At 45.2% G+C, this 19,240-nt stretch overlaps 5 protein-coding genes across 6 annotated transcripts; 4 read left to right on the top strand and 1 right to left on the bottom strand.

Moving 5' to 3' along the window:
• Positions 1 to 480: 480 nt before the first annotated feature.
• Positions 481 to 2,154, top strand: LOC108094966 (proteoglycan 4; the record flags this gene model as incomplete). The annotated part of the gene is made up of 1 exon (XM_017195829.2): positions 481 to 2,154. A coding segment is annotated over one exon (1,629 nt), but the record flags the coding sequence as incomplete, so codon positions are not given.
• A 196-nt stretch (positions 2,155 to 2,350) lies between these two features.
• Positions 2,351 to 5,787, top strand: LOC122319711 (trichohyalin-like). 2 transcript variants are annotated; one of them, XM_043208049.1, is made up of 3 exons: positions 2,351 to 2,523; positions 3,233 to 3,460; positions 5,110 to 5,778. In XM_043208049.1, exons 2-3 carry the CDS (start codon positions 3,251 to 3,253, stop codon positions 5,776 to 5,778), a joined length of 879 nt encoding a protein of 292 aa, XP_043063984.1. In that variant the 5' UTR covers positions 2,351 to 2,523; positions 3,233 to 3,250. The 2 variants fall into 2 exon arrangements, with proteins under 2 accessions (XP_043063984.1, XP_043063985.1); XM_043208050.1 differs by lacking the exons at positions 2,351 to 2,523; positions 3,233 to 3,460 and adding an exon at positions 3,943 to 4,093 and having other exon boundaries at positions 5,110 to 5,787.
• A 113-nt stretch (positions 5,788 to 5,900) lies between these two features.
• Positions 5,901 to 10,229, top strand: LOC108094881 (tudor domain-containing protein 7). Its single transcript, XM_043208048.1, has 6 exons — positions 5,901 to 8,018; positions 8,071 to 8,192; positions 8,679 to 8,952; positions 9,013 to 9,164; positions 9,268 to 9,416; positions 9,851 to 10,229. Exons 1-6 carry the CDS (start codon positions 5,916 to 5,918, stop codon positions 10,075 to 10,077), a joined length of 3,027 nt encoding a protein of 1,008 aa, XP_043063983.1. The 5' UTR covers positions 5,901 to 5,915; the 3' UTR covers positions 10,078 to 10,229.
• On the bottom strand, positions 10,102 to 11,075 carry LOC108094882 (mediator of RNA polymerase II transcription subunit 8). Its single transcript, XM_017195717.2, has one exon. It carries the CDS (start codon positions 10,977 to 10,979, stop codon positions 10,221 to 10,223), a length of 759 nt encoding a protein of 252 aa, XP_017051206.1. The 5' UTR covers positions 10,980 to 11,075; the 3' UTR covers positions 10,102 to 10,220.
• A 3,070-nt stretch (positions 11,076 to 14,145) lies between these two features.
• Positions 14,146 to 17,617, top strand: LOC108094937 (serine/arginine repetitive matrix protein 1). Its single transcript, XM_017195796.2, is given in 8 exon segments — positions 14,146 to 14,276; positions 14,818 to 15,083; positions 15,265 to 15,953; positions 16,018 to 16,109; positions 16,175 to 16,236; positions 16,239 to 16,537; positions 16,601 to 17,056; positions 17,119 to 17,617. Coding segments are annotated over 7 exon segments (1,812 nt in total). The 5' UTR covers positions 14,146 to 14,276; positions 14,818 to 15,007; the 3' UTR covers positions 17,257 to 17,617.
• The last annotated feature ends 1,623 nt before the right edge of the window (positions 17,618 to 19,240 follow it).

Raw genomic sequence — 19,240 nt, 5'->3', positions numbered from 1 at the left:
GGCCACGAAACTGAATCAGCAAAGCTTTTCCATTTTCCAGCCCGATTTCCAATAACCTTCCATGTTCTGGTTTTCGTTATGCTTTGTTGCTTTTACAGCGACGTGACAACTGCTGCGTCCTTAAAAGTTTTTCATGTCTTTGTCCAGTTTTCTCTGGGAAAATATGTTGTCATTATCCATTAAGAAAAATTCTATAAAATTCTGTAATGCTAAGGTTTTTATATATAAAGAATGTTTTGTGGCAATAGATTTATAGTTTTTAGCATATATAATTAAATATTGTAGCTAAAAGCTACTTTAAAAGTCAAACCAAATAAATTAGCCAGTTCAAAATTAGTTAAAAATACAGTTATAATCCCTTCAAAAAAATTAGTATGTTTTTTTTAAAACCTCTACGGTTTTAATGTAACTCAACTAATCAGCATATTGTGTCATTGGGTTGACGACAAAAAATAACGAATTTAACAAACATGAACTGGGCGACAATTTCAGCAAGATGTGCTGCTGAAAACAATGTCAATGCGGATTCGGAGCCACAGCATAATCGGACTTTCAGTAATCACAATGGTAATCCTGGCGAGCGTTGGTCCAGCAACTGGACGAATTGGAAAGCATGCGGCTTACAGGTCCTCCGATTCCAATGACGACTGGGTGAGGCGCCACTTCAGCAGCGAGAGAAGGGATGAGTTCGATTGGCGGGACCTGAAACCCAAGGTCACGCGATATATCAGCGATCCGGAAACTCTTTTCCAGCGACTGGACCACTTGGAGGAAATGGGGATCGAGAAGGAAAAGCCTAAGAGAGTTTCGAATCCTGAAAACCAACTGCAACTGAAAACTGATTCCCAGTTGCTCAGAGATAGCATCTCCCAGTTGCCCAGCGAAATTAGTTCGTATGGCCAGGAGATGCGTAACGAGGACCCCTTTGATGCTCTGGCTCGAGAGCGTTTCAAGGAGCAGCCCTTCGAGCACCTAAAGGAAGCCAATCGGGAGGTGAAGCGGATGATGAGCATTCACAGGTTGAGGGATCCCGGTGGAAGGCCAGCTGTTGCCACGGCCAATCTGCTGGCCAAGGTGGTTAGCTCGAAGGCCGATAAGTCCAAGGTGTCCCTTAAGTCCCAGTCGTGTACGGCCACCACTAACCGTCCGTCGACCACCAAAGCTCGCACCACCACCACTCGCCGGACGACCAAGAGCACCACCACGGCGCGTCCTCCCACCACCTTCTGCCTGCCGGATCCCGATCGATTAGAAGATCACCCTTCCACTCCTGCTCCACCCCCATATCAACCTCCTGTCCCGCCCACTCCGAAAACGGGGAAGATAAAAATGAAACCCTGCAATACTCCTAAGAAATCGAAAAACCCAAAAACTAAAGCTGTCAAACAGCTGTTGGACATTATTTCGGACTCCAAGCAGCATGCTCTTTCTGTACTGAAGAATCTTAACTACCTGGAGATGGAGTTGCTCAGTAAGTCTTCGGACGAGTGTCCTCTGCAGGACTCTGAAGAGGATGTGGAGTTCCGGGTCAAAGAACAACCAGCTGCGAAAAAGACGCCTCAGCGATTGGAGAAACCGCTGAAGACAAACCCAAGGGTCTTCTTTGGAATACGACCTGCGAGCAAGAAGGAGAGTCTCTACGACTTGGCATTGGCCAAGGAGGAGGAGCTGAAACTGGCGGATCGCGTGTTGGAGGAGCACCAGCAGCTGATGAAGGTCAAACGGCCAGTGAAGCCGAAGAGGTACGAGGCTGCTCCTCCGCAAGCAGCTCGAATGGAACCTTTTCAGGAGCCTCCAAAGCCCCGGGACTCCTTCGAACCCTTGCAAGCATATACCATCCAGCCAGAGAATCCCGCCGAAGACACAGGCATCAATCTTCAAGCAGTGAGTGTGGTTGTGAGGCCCCCTTCTCAACTTCCCAGAAAAAATTTGGCAAAACCTGCATCGCCTTGGATTTCACCGTATTCGGAATTAAAAGCTTTTAAAAAGGACGAACTGAAGTCTAGCAAAAGAATCCACAAAAGAAGAAGGAAAAAACACAAGTCTTACTCCCAGGAAAATATTCCAGATGTTGCTGGTGTCTTCAAAGTTTGTCAGCGTTTTATTTAAGTAATATACTGAAGCAAAAATATATTTTGGAAAAAAACACATTCATTCATTCATATCTTGATTATTGCAATAATTTTTAAAGTTCATATTTAATTAACAGTACTACAGTTTATGGCTATGTTAACGAACACAATATCAATGTTAACATCCGAGATTCCAACCATTTTTAAAAGGTTGATGAACAAGTTAAGGGGGATTTTTGAAATGGAGGTATCTTTCAGCCCTAGTCCATATTTTTTGAAGTTGTCAAATAAGGAGCATCGCTTCTCCGCATGTTTATTTTACTTTTGTTATTCGTTTAAAAAGCAACAAAAATAGAGCTCTCAGCGTTCCATTTCAAATAATAGAAGTCTCGTTTATGCAGATTGCAGTGCATATCTAGTTGAGATTCGTTTTAAAATTATATTTATTTTGGTAAGTGAATTAAACTTTGCTTTATTTCATTTTATGCGAATAACGGAACAATGTTGATATGTGCAGCAGCGGAAAGCACTTAAAGGAGTAAGAAAAACTAGAAGATTCCTTCCTTTGCTTGGAACAAAGTTTTAAAACATTTCCTGAATAATAAGGAAGCTCTCGGGTTTCTCGAAAACAAATTCTGCACAAATAACAAACACTCTTGAAATGGCTGAGCCGACATATTTTTTGGTCATTTCTCCTGCTGCGCCGCCGCAGTCTTGTGTTTTTCTTTGTGCCTTTTTCGCATTACATATTTGACTTTTCTCATATCCCTTATCTATGTTCGCGTGTAGTTGCACTTTGGCGCTAAGATTTGAGGCCACGTCACGGCGGGCGGGCAGCGGGCCGCCAATGTTTATCGGTACTTTTGGCCGAAACGGACACTTTATTATTATTTATGGCCTCAAATTTTGGCGGTCCGGAAACTAAAATCGTGCCATAAAATTTGACCTTTTAAAGGTTTTATTAAAAACTGATTCTTAGAAAAACGAAGTTTTGTATTTAAAATAATTTCATATTACTAAAAATTGTTATTTATACTGCTCTGTTTTTGCAGTGCATGCTTAATTGTTGCTCTTATTGGGGGTGGCTGTAGGCGCACGCATTCCACATTACTTGAGTCATGCTCAATGGGTTAACTCTCTTCTCGTTACTCTCTCTGCAGATTTGTTGACTGATTTCAATGGACAAGGAGGAGGTCCTGAAGCACGTGGGCAAGGTGGTCAGGGCCCTGATCACTTCCGCCAAGCCGCCGGTCGAATTGCGGTCCATAGTAAGGGATTACGTGGCCATCGAGGGCGAGCCAATACCCTTTCGCCAATTTGGTTACAACAGCCCACAGCAGATGCTCCAGGACACGCAGGAGTTCAACTTTCAAAATTACGGCAAAGAGGTAAATGTCACGGCCAGTCTAATCGAATTCTCACGCCTTTCGCTTTCGCCGTTACATTTCATTTCATAATTGCTGCCAAGATTCTTTGCGAATTACTGCATATCGCACCACCCACTTTAGCCGCTTTCTTTCGCCTACTTTGCCCGCTCTCCCAACCGAGCTTGCGCTCTCTCACTATCTCTCACGTGCGCAGCTTTCGAGTGGCTCTCTGTCAGTGTTGGCACAAAATTGTGAGACACGTAATTTTTTGGAGCAGGGTTCTGATAGTTACGTTTAAAAATTTATTTTCTGATAGGTTTTTAGATGAAAAGGTTAGTTTAAATTCTGTTTTACATCTGCTTCAACGGAAACAATTTATAAAAGCCGAGAACAAATTTTTGGTTAATGAACATACAAAAGTAGGTTGACCAGGTTTGTCCGAAAAACATCCAAGTGGTCATCACAGCTGGCTGACAAGCTTTTGGCGAGCGACGGCCACCGTTTTCAGTTCGATTTTTTTCTGAACGCGTGCGGTGAGCCGCTGCTGCTGCGCCGCTTCTTTCCCGCTCTGCTCGTACCGCTCCGCCCGCTCTCTCCATCAAAGGGGCAACGTGTCAACGGCGTCTTCTTCTTTTCATCTCCACCGTGAAAAGTGTAAACAATGGATCTTACTTAGTCTAGATTCGTTTTTCCTGCAATCGTACATATATTAAAACGCCTTTCCCTTGAGCTCTTGTTTTATTCGCGATTCGTGCTGATTAAGCGCTTTAATAAATGCAGCCAAAAACAAAAGTGTATATAACGCGAAAATCGAAAAGGCCAGCAATTTAAATTTGCCACTGTGTGTGTGTTTGTGTGTGCGATTGCATGGTGAAAGTGAACGAACGTTTGCTATCGTCTGTTTTCTGTTTTTCACTCTAAATGCCAGTTCATCTGGGCATTACACTTGAACTTATTGCATTATTCTTGTTCAGCAGTATGTTTTCTCACCTGTGGGCGAAAGTGGGCGTAATGGGTGGGTTGTTCCGGCCAACGCAATTGCATTCTTGCCAAATCAATAATCAGACAACCGAGGGATGCAGCACGAAGCAAACGAATGATGATATTCATTTAATATGCAATAATGAATTTATGTATTCCCTATCAGCGTTTCAGAGCTCTCGCTCTGCACTATTATCACGTCTTGGGTTTCAAAGAGCCCTGCCCATATCCAGACTTGGAGCTGAGACCCTATAAAGACGATAAAGTTCAATGTGAATCATAAACAAAAATTAAATTTCAAACCACTCGGATTTCCAAACACCATTCCGCAGCACTTGAGTAAACTCAAAATGGGTTCGACTGTAAAGTAGCTGGCTCTGCAGTTTTATGGGGCATATTTTATTACCCAAGCTCAAGAGTTGACCAAGCGGAGAGATTTCCTGTTCCCAGAAGTGGAATATATTATTAATAGGATCCAAGTTTCCGCTTTGAACGTTCTTTGCTATTCTAGAAAAACAAAAATTTCATAAAGTACTGGTACAAGAGGACAGGCCCCATAATTATATTGGCTTTAAGAATTTCTAATTTAAACAGCTTAACAGTTTTTAACTAACGCTGATTTTTATTATTGACTTATTATATAAACTTCAGTCTATAATTATTATAATATCTGTTTATATTTGTAACAGATCATCATCACCGCAAGGTATAACGCCAAAACCGAGCACATTGCGTCTATGGTGCGCCAGCAAAAGAGCAGCAAGACAAAGGCACTTAGAAAGCCATCGCCAGCGGTTCCGAGAGAACTACTTTTCCATAGGAGCAATCAGCAGAATTACCAAGCTCATGCTCAGCAGAACCAGCACAACCAACAGTACCAGCAGTATCACCGACAACAGCAGCAGCAGCATCAGTATCGGCAACAGCAGGGGTACTGGCCATCAGCTGCACAGCAATACCATCAAGCTCCTCAAATTAATTGGGCACAACAGCAGGAGCTGCACAGGGAACAAGAAAGGAGGCAGGAAGAGGAGCTGCGGCGGAACAAGGAGCGTGTGCTGCAGGAAAAGGCCAAGCGGGAAAAAGAGCTAAGGGAACAAGAACTGAGAAAGGAGATCAACAAGGAGCTGCAGGCGGAGCTAAAAAAGGAGCAGGAAAGGTTCAGAAAAGAGTTGCAGATACGGCTCGATATTCATTTGCAGGACTGCAAAAGGCAGCAGGACCAGGAGCTCAAAAAGCGAACGGAAGATTTGGAAAATCTTAAGCAGAAATTCCATCGAAAGGAGCAGGAGCAAAAGAAAAGGAAGCTGAACTTAAGGACAAGGAGCGGAAAATTTTGCGGGATCAGGAAAACTTGAAGGAGTGCCAAAGAAAGGAGCAAGAAAAGATTGAAAAGCTTAAGCAAGCTGAACTGAAGGAGAAGGAGCACGCAGAAAAGGAAAAGAAGGAAAGGGGCGAGCGGGATATACTGCCAAATCGACAACCATCGGTGGTCATGCGAGCTGCAAAGTTGGACCAGGAGAAGATCCTAGTGACTATTGCGAATGACAAGGCGCCAGCCATGAATGGCCACGGTCAAAGTCAAGGCAAAACCAACGGTCAAGGCAAACACAATGGCGGCAAGCCTCCGCTGCGTGCGATCCTTGGAAACAGTGCACCGCAGCGCCAACATGAAGCAAGCAGCGTTTTCAATACCCCCGAATCTAACTTCAATCGGCCCCTCCATCCGCGTGTCCTCCATCCCGGACAGGTTCGCTCCACGGGAAGCTCCGTGAATCATAGACTGAAAGTGAAGCCACCAACGGATTCTCCCTCGCCAGGGGTAGCGCCCATCACTCCGCCTGCTTCCCCGGAAAACGCTCAAACGAAGCCCGCTGCCGTCAAAGCCGCGCACAACGAGAATTTAATGCGAGTGCAGCAGGCGCAGGCAGTCAAGGCTAATCCCGCGCCAAAATCAAAGGTGGCCATCAAAATCGATGCTTCCCTTGACGCCGTCTCCTCGCTGAATCGCTATTGCCAGGAAAATGGCTTCGAAACACCCGTATTCAACATTTTCAACAAGCCGCCTCGCCTGCACTGTTCCGTTCGCATCGATGGCGATGTGTACAGCAGCTATCCGCAGGAGTTCGCCGACGAGGAATCGGCCCGCCAACGCACAGCCCAGGTTGCCATTCAGCGCATCCAGCACGCCGAGTCGCACCAGAAGCTCTCCGCTTGCACGCTTGGCGACGAGGAGTTCATCGACGGATTGTACAAGGAGCTGCTGAAGTACCCGCATGGCATATTGGGACACAAGCTGGAGGACTGGTACAGCAGCACCTTCCGACAACACCTGCCCGGCCATTGGTACGATCTGATCATTGAGTCAAAGAAGATCCGCGTGGAGCACGGCATTGACCCGAGGATCATATTGTTCGCCAACGATCCTGGAATACCGGAACCGGCTCGCATCAGCACACCCAGCATACTGCCGGAGCCACAGCTGCCATGGCAGACACTCGAAGGTGGTCCGCACGACTGGAACATGTTCATCAGCCACTGCGACTCCACCAAGCAGGTGTGGGCTCGACTGATCGATCAGATAGCCAACTTCGATGAGCTGACCAAGCACATGGGCCGTCAAATGGCGGTTCCGCTGTTCCGACAGCCGGTGGTTAAACCTTTTCTTCAGGAAGTCTATCTCGTGGAGATCCCCGATGGCTGGAACCGCGTGCGTGTAATCTCCGTGAACGAGGAGCAGCGATCGTGCCGCTGCCACTTCGTGGACTTCGGCGACGTGGCTCTGTTCGAGTTCGCCGATCTGTTCCAGTGCCCGCCGCAGTTCCTAGTGCTTCCTGCCCAGGCCGTCTGCCTGAGTATGTATGCGTTGGACAAGTTCGAGGACCATCCGCATGCCCAGGCGGTTCTGTCCAAGGAACTGGATGGTCAGACGGTTGTGGCCCATGTGCTCACCACCCAGAAGCAGTTCCTCGAACTGGGCGGAGCTGCGCAGGGAGTTGAGGAGAAGGGCAAGCGACGGGCCTGTTTGGTGGCAACGCTGTACGACACCTCGACGGCCGAGGACATTCACTTGAACGACCTGGTGGCCAGCAGGATCACAAAATGTACACCGCCACCCACGCTAACGGACGAAAAGAAAATCGGTAAGACCACACCGATCCTCGTGTCGCACATCAACGAGGATGGCGACCTGTTGGTGCTAATCCGCAACGAGGATTTGAAATTCTTGGAGCGCAGCATAGCCCAAACAGTGGCTGATCTGGGCGAGCAGGACCGCGTGAGCTATTCCGATCTGCTGCACGATCGCCATGTCTTCGTCTGCGACGAGTCTGTCGAGGGCCAGAAGCAATGGTTCCGCGGACGACTGGTGACCCGACCCAAGAATCCAGAGGAGGAGACCTTCGACGTCTATTACGTGGACGACGGACGGCAGCGCAAGACGCACATCTCCAACATTTACCGCCTGGAAGCGAGCAACAGAGCACTGGCCACATTCCCGCCACAGGCACTGCCCGTTCGTCTTCACGACGTTCCGGAGATCGCGGGCCAGATGCTGGGGCGTCTTCGTGGACTGATGCCTCCGCGCTGTGAGGCCTTGGTAGGTTTTAAATGAAAGTTCACCCAATTAAATGCTGACGTGATTCTTTTAGCTTAAAGTGGTGGCCAAGGATGGCTCAAAGCCTTTGGTCAACGTGTTCATCCGCGGACAGGATCCGGAATCGATGTACATGTGCATAAACATCGGCCTTCGCCTGGAATTCGAGATGGCGAGGTAAGTGGGATTGAATAAGGCTCATTTGCATTGTGTATTCATTTAATATCATTTGGTCAATGTCATCAAAACTCATCATCACTACACCATCAAGCTCCTTACCCAACGACATCTGAACCGTGACCACCGGTGCCCTATAAGTTCATATTACTGAGCTAATATATTATTGTAATCGATCCTTTGGTTAATGCTGTCTCTATTAGTGCTTTCGATAATCTGGAACTGACATGATAGGCTATCGCTAAAACAAATTCGATCAACGCTAACGAACATACCCCGTAAATAAACCTACTGTAAGCTAACCCTAAGTCATTCACATCTTTGTATATAATCTGAAAAATATACTCATAAGTTGCCACATTACTACCCAGTAAGTCAAAAAGCAAGAACATTTTTTAAACCGCGACACCCACTGTTATCCCCGCCACTCCTTATCCGGCTTCTACCCACCTTCCACCTTCCCCCCTCGATTCCCCACCCGCGCAGCTCCATTCGGCCGGAGAAATACGATGATTTGCCCCTGAGTTCCAACGTCCACTTGCCAAGACGCGGCAGCTACAGCTCCGTGGTCTCCAGCCAGAGCAGCGGAAGTGACCTCGTGGCTCTTACTCCGCCGGTTACACCAATGAAGGCGGCAATTCCAAGATCGGGAGTCACTTCCTTCTCTTCGCTCGTGCTTAAGGATTACGAGGCCATTCCAGCAGTTGGCGCCTATTTCGAGGTGCGGGTTGCCCTCTCCGTGAATCCCGCTCACTTTGCGGTAGGTTTAGTAATTCAAAATTCATAAATATTATTTACAATTAAATCAATCTTCCTGCAGGTGCAACCCTATAAATGCTATAACCAGCTGCAGGCTTTAATGAAGGATCTGCAAGAGCATTGCAAAAGCCCTGCCGCCAAGGGAGTCCAGCCATCCCAACTGGCCATTGGAGAGGCATACGCAGCTCCCGACAGCGAAGGCGTATATCATCGGTAAGTAGTTATTTAGATAATGCCAAATCAAAATCCAAAAAGGCATCCAAAATAGAATTACAATTTAAATGACTTATTGATTTTTGAAACTGTTTAACTTTAGCGTAAATATTCGCAAAATTTACGATGAGATAATACACGTGAGATTCGTGGATCTGGGCGACGATGGAGTGATTGCCTGCGATCAGCTAAAAACTCTGCAGCCGGAATTAAGGAAGCTGCCGAAGATGGCACTCCCAGCCCAATTATATGGTGAGTTAATAAGAGTAGCTTTTTATACCCTTGCACAAGTATGCAATGCATTGTATGAGACACCTAAGGTCCCATAATGTACATATATATATTCTTGATCAGCAACACACTCTGAATCGAACTAGACGAAATAATTGACCAAAATTCACTAAATCCAAGTCCATAACTTTTTAATTTTAATCCGATTTTGAAGTAGCATGCCTCTTAAAGTAATTTTTAGTTTTTTAAATAAATAAATAATTAAATTTACTTTCATAAAAATCGGTTGACAATATCAAATAAAATAAATGACAAAGAAATAAAAAAAAATTTATGCATTTTGCTCGACATTTGTAATGTCAAGATACAAGGTTATAAGTATAAGCTTTTCTTTTTTTTTTTTTTTTTTTATAAATTATAAAATATTATTAAATATATATAAATTTGTTTTTCAGGCATTCAGTTAGCAGACGTTGTTTGGAGCAAAGATAACTGCATTCGATTCCGTCAGCTGACACTGGGTCAAAAGTTCATCGGAATCGTGCGGCGCCTGCACAAACAGAAGGACGAAACACTGGCTCTGTGTTTGGAACTGGTGGATGTGTCCACGCCGAAGGATATTAAGCTGCACGAGATTCTCATCAGCGAGAAGCACGCACAGCCGGAAAAGAAGGAAGTCTGAGTTGGAAATGAAGAGACGAACCACTTGATTTTGTTCATGTTTATGTTTGCTTAGTCATAGCCTTAGAATTAGGGACATGTAACTTATTACGACACATTCCGCCAGAGGGAAGCGAAAATAGCCAATATATACTACGGATTTTGCTATCGAGAGAACGGATGTACTTGGTTGGCGGACTTGATGTTGGTCTTCACGGCCGACGGGGCCTTTCCCAGCTGCTGTTGCACGTTGCCAGGACTCATGGCGGGTCCGCCCATGGGCGAAGGTGCGCGGATCGAAGGCGGCACCATCATGCCCGGCCCAGGTCCGTAGTTGGCCAGCTTGAGGCCCTTGCCCATGCCCACGGCGGCCACCAGAAGCTGGGTATCGGCCATGCTGCTCGTCTGCTGGATGCCGGTTCTTGAGGAGCTCTCGATCTCCCATTCCTCGCGAGCCTTACTGACCATGTCGAGAACATGGGACACGACCTTGTTGTATTGGGTGACCTGCTTCATGGCGGCGTCGTTTGTAAGGTTCGCCGCCTTCTGCTCGTTTTGAAGCATCTTTTGCTCCGTAATCGGATCCGGCCGGGTTCTCAGATAGTCCGGAACTATGTCGTGTGAAAAAACAGGCACCCGGCCTTCTGTAATATTAATCAGGGTCTCATCCCGGTCCATTGAGACGAGTAGCGGAAGGACGGTGCGGTTCCTTAACGGCGGACACTGCTCCTTGGCCAAAATCTTGGTCAAGCCCGTAAGATGACTCGAGATTATGGCAAAGTTGTCCAGAAATGTCGGCCAATTAATAGTCTCGTATTCCATCTCCAGCTTCTGGATCATGGAGAGAACAGCCAGCTTGAGATCATTAAGACGCTGAAGGACCGTATCTAACGTCAACTCGAAGAGTTTTTCGTCGCGTTGCATTTTAATTTTTCAAAATAAATAATTTCAAGAAATCTCACAAAAAATTAACAGTGTGCCCATTGCAGATTGCAATGAGTAGAACTAGTGATGTGCTGGTGCAACGTTTCCTTGCTGGCTTACGATACCAAAAATTAATTTCAGCCTAATTAAAAATTAATGACCTTATGTGGCGCAAGGACAAACGGGTGAATTTCGGCATTACTAAATTTGTAAATTTATTTTATTCAATTTGCTTTAATCTTAAACCGTGACAGTGCAAACTGTGAATGTGACTGTGGAACCCGCGGTAGCCCCGATGATTTCTGGAACCATCGATAGTATCGAGTAGACACATTTTTTCGCTTCAACAGGAAACTAATTCAGTTATTTTGATCAAATTTTAACCGAAATTCGATAGTGGTTAAAAATCACTAACTGGAAGAAATCAAGTCGATCTGATCAAAAACAACGGAGTGAGAATTTTTTTAGAGACTAACAGGCCGGATGAAAAGTCCCCGGTCTGACCCATAGATGGCGTTACTAGATTTGTTTCCATATGATTTTCATTCAGTACCAACCTTCAAACGATAAGTGTCAAAATTTGACAGCAATCGGACAATTAGTTCGGGAGTTATATCGATTTGAGTGAAGCTACTTTTGTTATTGTTGAAAAGATGGAAAAAAAGAATTTCGTGTGTTAATAAAGTATTGCTTTTTGAAAGGAAAAAATACAGTTGAAGCCAAAGCGTGGCTTGATAAAGAGTTTCCGGGGTCTGCACCAGGAAAATCAACCATCATTGATTGGTATGCTAAGTTCAAACGTGGTGAAATGAGCACTGAAGACGGTGAACGCAGTGGACGCCCAAAAGAGGCTGTTACCGACGAAAACATCAAAAAAATCCATAAAATAATTTTGAATGACCGTAAAATGAAGTTGAGCGAGATAGCAGACATTGTAAAGATATCAAAGGAACGTGTACATCATATCATTCGCGAATATTTGGGCATGCGAAAGCTCTGTGCAAAGTGGGTGCCGCGCGAGCTCACAATCGATCAAAAACAACAGCGAGTTGATGATTCGGAGCAGTGTTTGGAGATGTTTAAGCGCAATAAAGCCGAATTTTTCCGTCGATATGTGACAATGGATGAAACATGGCTCCATCACTACACTCCAGAGTCCAATCGTCAATCATCTGAATGGACAGCAAGCGACGAACCCAATCCAAAGCGTGGAAAAACGCAACAGCCGGCTGGAAAGTTTATGGCGTCTGTTTTTTGGGATGCGCATGGAATAATATTCATCGACTATCTCCAGAAGGGACAGACAATCAACAGCGACTATTACATTGCTTTATTGGAGCGGTTGAAAGCCGAAATCGCAAAGAAACGGCCGCATTTGAAGAGGAAAAAAGTGCTGTTCCACCAAGACAATGCACCATGTCACAAGTCTGGAGAAACGATGGCTAAAATTTATGAATTGGGCTACGAATTGCTTCCTCATCCACCGTATTCTCCAGATCTGGCCCCCAGCGACTATTTCCTGTTTGCGGACCTTAAAAGAATGCTCGCTGGCAAGAAATTTAAGACCGATGATGAAGTGATTGCTGAAACTGAGGCCTATTTTGAGGATAAACCGAAAGAGTACTACAAAAGTGGCATCGAAAAGTTGGAAAATCGCTATAATCGCTGTATCGCCCTCGAAGGCAACTATGTTGAATAATAAAATTGAATTTTGCAAAAAAAATGTTTTTTACTATGGTAAACCGGGGACTTTTCATCCGGCCTGTTAGTTTGCGCAGAAACGGACAGATTCAGATCGTGATGCTGATCAAGAATATTTATAAGGTGTCTCCTTTATTGGGTAGCAAACTTCTGGCCAAAATTATAATACCCTTTGTTCCGCAAGGGTATAAAAACATAATTGAGACATGTTGTTTTTTTAAAAGAAATTTCTGGTGATGATGTCAGAGATCAAAATCTGTTTCCTTTTCCTATATCCCCCATTTCCAAATTTCCCAGTTCAAAATAATCATTTTAAATTGGTTATTAAATAGGTTAATAGGTTGTTAAATGATAACAACTAACGACAAAATTTGAAAGGCGCGATGTTGATAACAACTGACGACGAAAATTGTATAAAATCACAGAATATACATTGACTTTTGGTTATTATTATTCCTCGCTCTCTAGGCTGTATTTCATTTCAATACAAAAAAAAAAATGATTGTACAAATTGTGTGCTTAATATTATTTGCGAGCGTTGCAGAATTTAGAGCGACTCCGACTAATCTGGTAAAGTTTTCTTTAAGGATAATATTTATTGAGTTATTTTTCTTTATACTAATATTAAATATTTTTTTAGATAAATTCCGTTCGAAGCAAACGATCGCGAGAATTTTATAAAGCCACTATTTACAATGACAATCGCGTTTTGGATTTTCATGGTTTTGTTCATACATGGCTGGTGATACAAAATGAAAAAAAAACAACTACTTTTAGCTTTTCATCTGGCGGCCGTTGCGGCAAATCCACAGCCTCGGAAATGAGGGGCAGAAGTTATTCTGACAAGCACACATATAATCTGTCCAAAATTCAATACGACAGCATGATTGAAGAAATAGAGAAGTTTTACAATTCGTGCCCAGGATACAGCCTTTTTGGGGATGATGGAAAATTTAATTGTGTTACTTCTACCCATCGTATATTATGTGCAGCTGGAATTTGGGAATTCCATTTATGTAAAACCCCAGCGGATGTGGAGTTTTATATACGCGGAAACTTCCATTATATGTTAAGGGGAGGGTCATAATATCCTTGAATAAAAACTACTGAGATCACTTTTTCTTTAGTCACACTTTTCCCATTTTCAATTTCGGTTTTTCTTTTTGTTTTATAATTTTTTTGCAGTAATATATACATAGGTTGTCGTTTTTATGGAGATATATATAAAAAAAAAATTTTTTTTAATTACATGAGCATTTTTATTTTCTCACACAACCAGAACTTATGTCATAATATATATTATATACTACATAACAAATGGGTGATCATCCACATAAATAAATGTACATATATCTTTATTTTTAATTATTTTGTTATAATTAAAAGCCGTGAGCCGTGAACTGTGAACTGTGACCGGGGAACCCGGGGTTGCTCCGATGGTTTCTGCAACAATCGATAGTATCGAGTAGACATCGTTCTTCGCTCCAACTCTACCAACATGGCCGTCGAGAAAAACTGAACGCAACGCCGTGTTTTCCATTTGCCCACTAAAACCTCACATAATACCGAAAAACGTGCAAGAAAACGTAGCCAAATGTAAGCAAATTAGTTTAGTGCCTGTTTTACACCGTTTACATAATCGTCAGAGATTAAAATCGGAAGTTTTTGTTGCTGCCGTCGGGAGTCTCACATTGTCTCAGTCTCTCTGTCTCGCTCTCGCTCTGAGTTCCTATCGTGCTGACAAGGCAAAAAAAAAAAATATATATATTGGTGCTGGTGTGTTTGTGTATGAATGTGTATGTGCGTGAACCAAGCCGAAGAAAGAAATGGAAAAAGCATATGTGAATAGAGCGTGCAAGCCGGTTGCAGATCGGCTCTCTCGCCCAGTTTGGGCACGGACTACGTCGCGATATGGATTGTATGGCAGCCGGAACGTGTCCGCGTTTCACTCCCTCTGCGTTTTCAGCTGTCTCCGCTTTCTCGCCAGCTGCCCGCGCTCCGAGCTACGAACTCCAAACCCTCTCAGCAGCTCCCATTTCTCTCTCACTCCGCTCTTGATATTGTTGATGTTGTTTTCAGTTGGTCTTTTTTAATGTTCTCTTACACGTTTCTATATTCAATTGTAATATATTTGCAGCTTGTTGTGTATGTTTATGAAAAATGGTAAATTGTGTTGTCGCGTTCGCCAAACCCTAACCGATTTTACGGGGTAATAAAACTGAGTATCTATCGCTTGGGCCATAAATTCACCCAGACAAAAAAAAAAAAAGAAAAACGTGCGCGATATATATGCGATATTTGCCAGAGCGAGAGAACGAAATACCGCGATGGCGTCGCGCAGGCGCGCCGAACTGAATCCCAAACTGCACATGGACAGGCAGCCGACAGCTGCCCGCATAACAGGTACCTGAAAACTGATCTCTACCAACCAGCAGCAACTCTAGGATAAGGGGATTGAAAAACCCCGCGCCTCGCCGGGATTAGCGATGTCCGAGGGTCATAAACGGACTTCCCGGAACGATCAGCACCCACCACCCAACAATCCTGCCGAACCGAAGCTGACCTCTTACCTCTCACCTTGCAGATCCCTCATTACCCGCCGGAAAGCGACGCGAGATCGACAACGTCATGAAGAAGGCGCGCGCCAACACCACCAACGATTATTGGGATAAGAAGCTGATCGAGGCGGAGGAGAAGGATCCGAATCGCTGGCGTCACACGGGCTACAAGAAGATGTACATCCAAGGCGAAAGCAGTTCCGGTGAAAGTGAACGCGAAGGTCGTGACGGAGGAGCTCCTCCATATGGTCGATATCCACCCACAGGCGGACCACCGCCCGGTCCGCCGCCACCCTCGTCGTCGCAGCGGTACGGCCGCTCGCGTTCGCCCCATTCGCGCAGTCGGTCGCGTTTGCGCAAATCGCCTCCGCTGTCGCCTCCACCGCGTCGCCGATCGCCTCCGATGTCCATGCACATGGACCGACGCGGAGGACCGCGATCACCGCCCATGCCGCGTTCGCCCAACAACAGTCATGACGCCCTTATGCGTCGTCCGGGAAATGGCCACGGCGGACGGCCTCGATCGCCTCCGGAACCCAGTGGTGGTGGCTCGTCCTCCTCGTCGCTGAGACGCAAGCCAAACGCGTCGCGTTCTCCGTTGGGGCGTCGTCGGTCGCCGCCGCTTCCGCCGCCCTCGACGTCGGGAATGGATAAACGCGGCGCCGTCGCTCACATCCTGCCGCGTTCGAAGCGTCCACCATCGCCACCGCCAAGGGTAAGTAATCAAAGTAAATTTTAATTCATCTTTTATTAATTGTTCATTTTATATTTTCTTGCAGCACTCAATACGTTCGCGTTCAAACAGCTCGATGAGCAGCAGTTCCGATGACTCCTGCTCCCTTTGCTCGCCCAGCCATCGTCACAGATCTCGGTAAGCTGGACAGTGGGTTATCATTTAAGCCACCTGATTTAACAATGTTGACTTCCCTACTTCAGATCCCGCGGTCCGCGTTCACCACCGCCCAAGCCACGTGGCCATTATCGTTCGGGGGCGCCGCCGCCCCTCCGTCGGAGTCACATGGCCGCATCCATGGTCGACCCACCACTCCACCGCCCGTGCGCGGAGGTGGAGGCAGTTCGGTATCCATGGAAAAGTACCGGCAGGCGAAGATGCGTCTCATCAGCCATGATCGCGGCTCATCGTCGGATGCCCACATGAAGATTGCGAGATCGTCGCGTCACTCGCCGCCGCCGGAAGATCCGCGTCTCAAGCACCGTCCGCCAGAGCCTCCAGAGCCGGCATCAGCGCCAACTGGAGCACCGGCAGGACAGACCAAGAAGAAGAAAAAGGAAAAGGAGGTGAGAGACCATATTTGAAATTTATCAAAACTCAAACCTAATAATCCAAATTTCTCCCATCAGTTGAGGCCACGCATAAAAATTGAAGGTGAGAAACGCAAAAAGCATCCGAGCGGGACGACCAGTGGTACCGGAGCTAACGCGGCGAACTCCTCCTCGGATTCGGACGATTCGAACGGCTCGGACAGCGACGAGGTTGGCACGCTGCCGACTTTCTCGGCAACGACGCGGCTGACGCTCTCGGAGCGATTCGGCAAAATGGCGCAATGGAGCATCGATCGCAGCAACATGGAAAACATGCGCATCACCAAAGACTCCGCCGGTGGGGCCCTCAAAGTGATGATCGAAGAGGGCCTGGAGTCGCCGCCGCGTCGCTATTCGTATTCGCCGGCACCGGCCGGGCACTTTCCGGAGGAGTTGGCCACCACAGCACCGTCGGGAATGCTGTCGTGGGACGATGTGCGCGTCCGTTACGAGTACTACAAGAGTCGTGGTTACTTGAGGGACTTGGACCTAAAGGTAAGCGGTGATTTTAGCAATTATCTGCACTGGATACTAATTTGTGTACAATTTTCTTGCAGGACTATATCAAGTGGGAGGAGTGGTGGTATAAATATCAGGAGTGGTTGAAACAGGAACGATACTATGGGTACTGGGAACGCAGTCAGCAATTGCGTAGACGACGCAAGAAGCTGCCGGTCACTCAGCGCTTAAACTGAGATCCACCCGCATCTCAATCATCTCATTAACTTTCCTATTTCCCCTTTGATCCCAATTTAGTTCATTTATTTGAACTAACTTTTCCCCTTTTGTGTTGTATCTTTATCATTTTCGCATCCTATCATCCCTTTTTGTACATTTAAAATGTATGAAACTGCATTTGTCAGCTTATGTATTTGATAACTAATTACAATTATCGGCCAAGTACCAGGAAATGGTTGGCTTTTGGCCACTGACACCCTGCTATTGGCGTAGGGTTTTCATAAACACTGAACTTTGTAAGTTTTTTTGAGTGCATGTTGTTACTGAACAACACACCCAGATATTTGTAAACGCATTAAATAACAGTCAATATATAAACGTCCGGCTTTTATTGGGTGGTTCTATTTATTATTCTCTTAATTAATTAGTATAAAACGGAACAAATTCTCACTGTAAATTTGTAATTGATTGGATTTAATGTAAATTAAATATCAAAGGTTTTCTATTTTAAATATATTTTAAAATTCGACGAGTGTACTTTCTACATTTTATTACTAAAATGTTACATACGTTGTAAGCATATGTAATTTTATGTAGAAACTAGCTAAAGGCGCCACCTAGCAAATTTTTTCTTCACTAAATCAGAGCTTTTCAAGGTCGGCAGTTTTTGAATAAATAAACTGCCACAAGATGTTTTAACAACATTGCGAAAAGCTTGGGGAAATGCGAAAGGGGGGCGTAACTCCCGCCCAACTTGATGTCAATACTCTGATGTGCACGCAGCGTTTATTTGACGGCATATAAATTGAAAAATTCACATAAAAATGTGTAATTATTTGGCATATTTTCAATTTGCACAAAGGCGAAAAAGGGAAACCGTCGGCTGAAGGTGACACGCACACGAACCCAATGCTGGGAAATCCGTGCTCCTGCTCCTGGGCGTGATTTCCGTGTACAAATTAGCACTTTTTCACTGGGGTTACGGATTGTACGGGGGTTGGTGGCTGATAATCAGATTATTCCTGCTGTGCAGGGGAGATGCTAATGTGTCGATATCGAGCTTCTGCCTGGCTAATTGCGGTTGAGTGGGGCAATGCTAAGGGGCGGAAGCCCCATGGATTAACCATTGAAGCGGACTTTAATCCATCTTGAACCTTGAGGGCAGTTCACGTTCACCCCTTCTCCATAATTGGCGCCCGGCCACCACACACAATCCTGGGGCTCCTCCGTGTCGTGGCACAATTAAGCTCTAAATAACAACAGCGTTAAGAAGACTTTAAGGCCCGATTTGGCCCCCGGCCATCCTCGAACCCTTCAGAAAAACTCGAGGAAAAGTCACGTCTAATTACACACATCTTGGAGCAGCCTTTTGACCTGGTTGACTTGGTTGTTGGTGGTCGGACGGTTTTGCCAAATTGGTTTTAAAAGCCACAGGGGGTGAGGCGTTGAGAGCGCGTGAGAACGTGAGCAATTATTGCGGCGCAGAGGAGACTGCTTGGGTTTGAAAGGAGCCGGCGGACTGGGGGCTATAATCCTTTTATAATCCACACAATGCTATTATACGCTAAAAATGACAAATAAGTGTCACGAATAAATACAACGAGTTCGGCTCGTGGAAGGAGGCCGACAAACGTCTGACAGACGCCTTCTGTCTTACAAACAAAATGTAAACCATCAAATGATGTACTGCTAACTGAATGTGCACTCAAAAATATATTTTGACAAAAGGTTGGAAATCCATAACAAAAATATAATACACTGATAGTTCTTCTGCAGAAATAATTTAAATAGGTTTAATGATTTGAACAGCTCACAAAAATAACAGCAATTAAATAATACTACAATAATGCATATGATAAATGTTTCATAAATTTATTAAGAACATAAAAATGGTATTTTAGAAATGTTAAACAAATTACAACTTAAATACTCAATTTTAGCAATTTTTTAAGAGTGTAAGTGCGTCATGCGTTACTTTTTGCCAAGCAAAAATTAAAATAA

This window comes from Drosophila ficusphila, unplaced genomic scaffold (assembly GCF_018152265.1).
Source record: "Drosophila ficusphila isolate 14025-0441.05 unplaced genomic scaffold, ASM1815226v1 contig_414, whole genome shotgun sequence".
In the NCBI taxonomy this organism is placed as follows: domain Eukaryota; kingdom Metazoa; phylum Arthropoda; class Insecta; order Diptera; family Drosophilidae; genus Drosophila; species Drosophila ficusphila.
The sequence above is the reverse complement of the archived record's forward strand: the minus strand, read 5'-3'. Positions and strand labels throughout refer to the sequence as shown.

Bases quoted from the DNA above. Each gene is read 5' to 3' on its own strand.
- LOC122319711 (XM_043208049.1), top strand. From the start codon at position 3,251: ATGGACAAGGAGGAGGTCCTGAAGCACGTGGGCAAGGTGGTCAGGGCC. The intron at 3,461-5,109 runs GTAAATGTCACG...TATTTGTAACAG, and splicing joins TTCAAAATTACGGCAAAGAG to ATCATCATCACCGCAAGGTA.
- LOC108094881 (XM_043208048.1), top strand. From the start codon at position 5,916: ATGCGAGCTGCAAAGTTGGACCAGGAGAAGATCCTAGTGACTATTGCG. The intron at 8,953-9,012 runs GTAGGTTTAGTA...ATCTTCCTGCAG, and splicing joins TGAATCCCGCTCACTTTGCG to GTGCAACCCTATAAATGCTA. The intron at 9,417-9,850 runs GTGAGTTAATAA...TTTGTTTTTCAG, and splicing joins ACTCCCAGCCCAATTATATG to GCATTCAGTTAGCAGACGTT.
- LOC108094882 (XM_017195717.2), bottom strand. From the start codon at position 10,979: ATGCAACGCGACGAAAAACTCTTCGAGTTGACGTTAGATACGGTCCTT.